At 37.7% G+C, this 6,013-nt stretch overlaps 1 protein-coding gene across 1 annotated transcript in view; it reads left to right on the plus strand.

Moving 5' to 3' along the window:
- fbxo7 (F-box protein 7) overlaps positions 1-5,521 on the plus strand; it is a 26,741-nt gene extending 21,220 nt beyond the window's left edge. The window contains exons 12-13 of the mRNA XM_035680528.1: positions 104-259; positions 861-5,521. Of these exons, the coding sequence (XP_035536421.1) occupies positions 104-259; positions 861-901 (197 nt within the window). The 3' untranslated portion in view covers positions 902-5,521. The remainder of the gene's footprint in view (positions 1-103; positions 260-860) is intronic.
- Positions 5,522-6,013: the final 492 nt, after the last annotated feature.

Consider the following 6,013-nt stretch of genomic DNA (forward strand, 5'->3'; position numbering starts at 1 on the left):
TGTTCCAAGCAGACTGTTTGTATGTGTGTCTTAAATCCTGGAGGGGATCTTTATAGATCAATAATCAATAATAATGTGATAATGAACCTGTGTGGTGTTTCAGATCTTCACACCGCCACCAACCTCCGCTCTCGCTCTCTGTCGGGGACCGGCCGCTCTCTGGTCGGCTCCTGGCTCAAACTCAACCGGACCGAAGATTACTTCCTGCTCTACTCCCACCTGACCTACGTCACCCTGCCGCTGCACCGCATCTGCGCAGGTCGGAGGTCACACACACACACGCTTCCTCTTATCTCCTTTAAAAACAAGCCTGCAGCTCTTCCATTCATCAGCTGTTAGTGTTACATCACGTTTGATCTGCTTGAAGCTGCAAACGATCCTCCACAGGAAGAAGTTAATTACATACTGTTTTTGTTTTTGTTGATTCAACCAAAAGAGATTTCAGATGAAAGAGAGCTGGATTAGTTAGTCCTGTTATACCTACTATATTATAACGCTCATATAACATAATATTTAGTTAAATCACTAATTAACTAACACACTAATTGCATCGCTGTGGCGAAGCGGAACCACTATTTGTCGACCTTTTACCGAAGAAGACGATAACAGGAGGGTTTTATCTCCACGTCCTGTTACTTTCTGCTGTTTAAAAGGTTCATTATTAGCAGGTAGGTCAGTTTATGTGAGTCATTAAGGTTTAAATCCCCTCTGCTCCACACTGTCACACCAAACTCCATTCAAAAAACATCTGTTTTTATTTCCACCATCAGTGACACTCTAACTAACCTGTGATGAAGAGTTGGAGACAGATTCTCTCCGTGGTTTCATGTTCCTGAACAGACTTTTCTTTTTTCCGTCAGACATCCTGGAGGTGAGGCAGAAGCCCATCCTGATGACATAGCAGAGCTGGACTCCCCCTCAGAGCATCACTACCAAGTGCCTCCTGCATCAGGCCACTGAGACGACAGCGGCGCCCCCCGGTGTCCGGAACCGAGACTGACAACCAAACACCTGCTCCAGCTGGACGCGAGTCCGTCAGAGGGACAAACAAAAACCAGCCATTCGAGAAGTGCCTCTTCTTCTTCTTTTCAGTTCCCCGCTTGTGTCCGAGTGGTCATCTCCGCGGGAACGGGCCCGGCGTCGGGATCACATGACCTCAGTGTGAGAAGGCATTGGCTGAACTCTGACCAGGAAGTGAAGAATGTGTGCTTTCTTGTAAATATCCTGCTGCTTTACTCACTGAGACGCCTCCGAAGGTTCTGCTTTCAACCACACGTTCTGCTCGGCTCGTCGTGGACTTTATTTCCTGTTTCTTTTTTTTTAGATATTTACTACGACACGAAGAGTTAACGGGAGGTGAAAAGTGTTTGTTTTTTACGAGAGGAAACCGTAAACGTAGACAGCTTCACTCTTAACAGCAGCCGGTCAAATCATCTCGTTTATTGAGACATTGACTAACAGGAAGTGGACGACCAGTTCTTTTTATTCAGAGATATTTTCATCAATTACTCGTTTTATCTCTGAAGTGTCAGAACGGGATTTTCTTGTTGATTAAAAACTGTTCCAGAAGTGCTTCAGTACCAACGAAGAGAAGCACACGCGAGAACAAACCAGCAGCTACTTCAGTGTTTTTGTGATAATCAGCTGATTCTTTGTGCTCTGATTAACTAATGAAAGTCAGTGTTTAATGAACATTTCACACACAATTAGGTACAATATTGATTACTTCAAAGGAAGCTGATCGATAATAAACCAAAATAGTAGTAAAAAGCACTATTTTATCCTCATAAATGAACCTTTTCTCACTTTAGTCTCTAATATTTCGAGCTACAAGTTTAAGTACAAGCAAATATTCAAACTCCAATTGAACTCAAATGATTGATTAGTTCCTGTCCATCGACTAAATCAGCTGATTGTATCAGTTGTAGCTGGATGTTTAACCACTGATTCAAATAAATAACCACAGAAACCAACAGGAAGTAACAAACGGAGCTCGAGAGACGTTATTGTTATTTTAGCTCCTCCCGTCTCGTAGAGGGCGGGAAACGACTTAAGAAGGGTCAATTAGTTTCCAACTAGTAAATAAATTATCAACTATTTTGATAGATTAATAGTTTTAAGTCTTTTTTGAAGAAAAAAAAAGTCAAAAGAGATTTCAGCTTCTCAACGTGAATATTTTCTGCTTTCTTTTGTCCTCCGTAAACTGAATATCTTTGAGAAACGAGACATTTGAGGACGTCAGATTGGGCTTCGAGAAACACTGATCGACATTTTTTACCATTTTCTGACCAAACAATTAATTAATGGGGAAAATGATCGACAGATTAGAGATTAATCGTATCCTGTAAAATACGTTTAAAGGAGCTCAAAGAAAGTGAAGTTTGGACTACAGACACAGTTCAGTCCCGACTGCTGAAGTACTGACGATCTTTTCTGTTACAAACTCTGAAAGTTGTTATTTTTACGTTCGTTTGGTCGCTCTGGATTATTTTGAATTCCAAACACGAACTCCTGACGGACGCGACCCAGAGCCGACGGACCCATCGGCTCCACCGTGTCGGATTTTCACCACAAAATAATCCAGCTTTGACTTTTTACTGCGACTCGCAAAACTGGAAGTGACTTGAAAAAAAAACAGAACTGCTGAACGTGAAGATGATTTTAAAGGGAATTTAAAAAAAGCCCCAAAAATAAAAACTGGAACTCTTCATTAAAAAAGAGGAAGTTCCAAAAGGAAGCGACGTGATTGGCTGAAGATGTTTGTTGTTACAGTGACTCGTCTGGTTTTTCTCCCTCTGTGCTCCTGAAGCCTTAAATCTTTCTGACTGTACGTAACTTTAATGTTTCTTCATGTTCATTTAAACGAACAACCAGCCGAGGCTTCCGTAGGTCAGAGATTTCATGAGGCAGAAATCAGCCGATGTGATCAGAAATAACAAAAACAAGTTCCCGCAGTCTTTAAAAAGGATTAATCAGCTAATTTCTGTTTTGTTTGCTTAAAAAAATACTTTAATATTAATTTAACACTTAAAATTATTTGTTTATGACTTAATTCTCAAATATAACCGTAAGAAAATATTTAAAATTACAGTAAGAATTCAGAATATTGAAGAATAAAACTCATTTTACACGAAAATGTAACAAACTTTTTCATAAAGTCGAACCTGAATTCTAATATTATGAATTCTTTAGATTTTCAAATGTTCAAATAGTAAAAGAGAAAAAAAAAATCACAATTTAAGAATAAAAAATTCATAATCACAATAAAACTAATTTTACGAGCAAAAATTTAGAACGAATTTTTCTCATTTACTTGAAACTTCTAATATATCACTTTAAAAAAAAACATCTTTCTCTTAAATTGTGACTTTTTTTTTTATCTTTGATCATATTTCACCACTTTTGGAGACTGAAAATCATAAACTCTAAAATATAACCACAAGAAAACGCAGTAAGAATTCAGACTATAAAAAAAATTAAATAATAAAACTTATTTTAACGCAAAAATGTAACAAACCTGAATTACAATATTATAAATTCTTTTGATGTTGATGTTTCAGTAGTAAAATGTATGAAGTTAGTCATAATGACATTAAATTATAAATTATTTTACGAGTAGAAATGTATAAGAGAAAGCACTTACAATATTAATAAAACCATAACTTTTACTTGCATAATGACTCATTAAATTTGACTTTTAAATCACAAAATTCCAACATTTTTCTGAAAATTTTAACTTTTTTCTAAAAATCTGAAGCTTCATTTCTTTAATTGTGATTTTTCAATATTCAGACACCTTGTAAAAGGGTTTTCTTGAAAAAATAATCTGTAAATTACTTAAATTATTTACTGATTATTGGGGTTGTCGCTGATTTCCAAATTTTATTCAATTTAAAAGAAATTTCAGAATAAAATGCAGATTATTGTAAATACATTTGACATTTTTAAATTTATGGACCAAGAAAAATAAAACTGGACCATTTATAACCTCCGTACTATTTACATAAAGCACAGAACAGTAGGAGGATTGCAACTAATAATTATATGTATTATTGATTAGTCCGATTGATCCAGTTATTCGTTCAGTTTATATAAATGTCTTCAAGTATCGATCATCAATAATCTGCAGAGGAAACTGTTGAAACAGTCGCTGATTTCTGTGTTTCACGAGTCGACGTTTGAGGAGAAGTCAGCCAGCTGTTGTTGTTGTTATTGATCAGTTATTATCAGTGATTGATTTGCACTCAGAGACGAAGCCATCCTCGATCAAAGTCAGTCCGCAGTGTTTTTCCTCCCGGTGAAACGTTCCACGGGGCACTTCCTGTTTCAGTTGGACGAGCCGATCGTCTCCTCAGTGTTATTGATGTAGTTTGTAGTTCCTCCGGCTGAATGTATCCACGCTGATCAATAGCAGACGGCTTTAAACTGAGAAACATTTGACGAGACAGTTTGCACTGTAAAACGCTTTTAGAACCTTTTTGAAACCGGTTTGTTGGAACCTTTTTGTTCTTACGTCAGTTTAACGCGCTCATCATGGCTTTTGTACACGGACACAGTTAATGTGCATGTTCACTCATACACTTCTGTTTCAGACTCTACGTACATTTTACTGTATTTATTTATTGAAATACACATTACCAGAAAAACTGACTGTGCCTGTGTTGTTGTTTTTAATTCCTCCACATTACAGTTCATGACAATACTTAGATATGCGTTGCTAACTTAAGATGTGAATATATACATTTTTATCTAACCATTTTTAAAATCTGATGTAGATAAATTTTGCTTTATTTAATAGTCCTTCCACCTTTCCTGTACTTAGATATGCTCAGGACGAAGTTTACAACGCTTGCTCAACTGTGATTGGAGCACAGAGCAAAAAGCGGCGGGACTTAAGAAGGGTTATCATTAAGTAACATTAATATTTATTAGACTAATACAGAGAAAGAAAGATTGGATATAACCTCGAATCATCTGCAGCTCAGGTTAGCGAAGGTTGATGAAAACTGTAATTACAAGAAAATATAAAGTTATTCTTCTTTTCTTGTAATTACAACATTAGGTGTCCAATTATTTGTGAATGTACTGAGGTATTAATTAGTGTTAAACTCAGATTTAAAACATGAAATATTCTGAGACATTTAGCTAATTTACCCATTTCTAAGTTCAGCAGTGAATCTTTAATCCTAAATAAAGCTCAAATTAAAAAATGAATTCAAAAGCAGCAGGCGTGGTGGTTTGTTTCCTTTTATTCCCCAATAAATGTCTTTACAAATGTTCTCAGACGATGACAGCATGCCTCATCTCGAAGGCCGAACCGAAGGCCACACAAAGGACACTTGGAAAACAACAGAGTCCATGTTTACAGGAAATAAAACAACGGGTCAGTCTCACGCTTCCCTCCCCAACACCGTTTCCAGACGCTCTTCAGGGGAAACATTCACACCAGGTTCAAATCAGTGAGAGCACGACTCCTGCTCTCACAATAAATAGTTTCCAGAGCAAGAAAAAAACAAAAAAACATCAGACACACCTCCATCGTTTGAACAATTAACTGACTGCGAGGATTTAATTTGTAAAACCAAATCGACTGGACTTTTATTTGGAGGTTTCCCCCAAAAAAAGACTGAGCGGCGTCGCACAACAAGAATTCATTCGTCTTTCAGTCACACCACCAAATTAAAACAGTAAAATCAAACACTGGCTGATGACACATCGTTCAGCTTCTCTAATAAAACAGCAGCAGCGGCGTCGGACCGGGACGAGGACGAGGAGGAGGAGGAGGAGGAAGAGGAGGAATGTAGCCGAGACGAAGAGCGACGGCGACCTGCTTCTGAGATTAAAAGTGAAATATTTCACAGTATGACGACCAATTTATTGTGAGCAAGTGAAGGGGATTTACCAGGAAGTACAGGTGTGTTTGTGAAACCGGCGGTGAGGTCGATGAGTCCGGAGGATAAAAGAGGAGGAAGAGGAGGAGGAGGAAGAGGAAGAGGAGGGTTCAGCCTTTCTT

The sequence above is a fragment of the Morone saxatilis genome, unplaced genomic scaffold (genome assembly GCF_004916995.1).
Source record: "Morone saxatilis isolate NCDOM2014 unplaced genomic scaffold, NCSU_SB_2.0 Contig10, whole genome shotgun sequence".
NCBI classification, from domain to species: Eukaryota; Metazoa; Chordata; class Actinopteri; family Moronidae; genus Morone; species Morone saxatilis.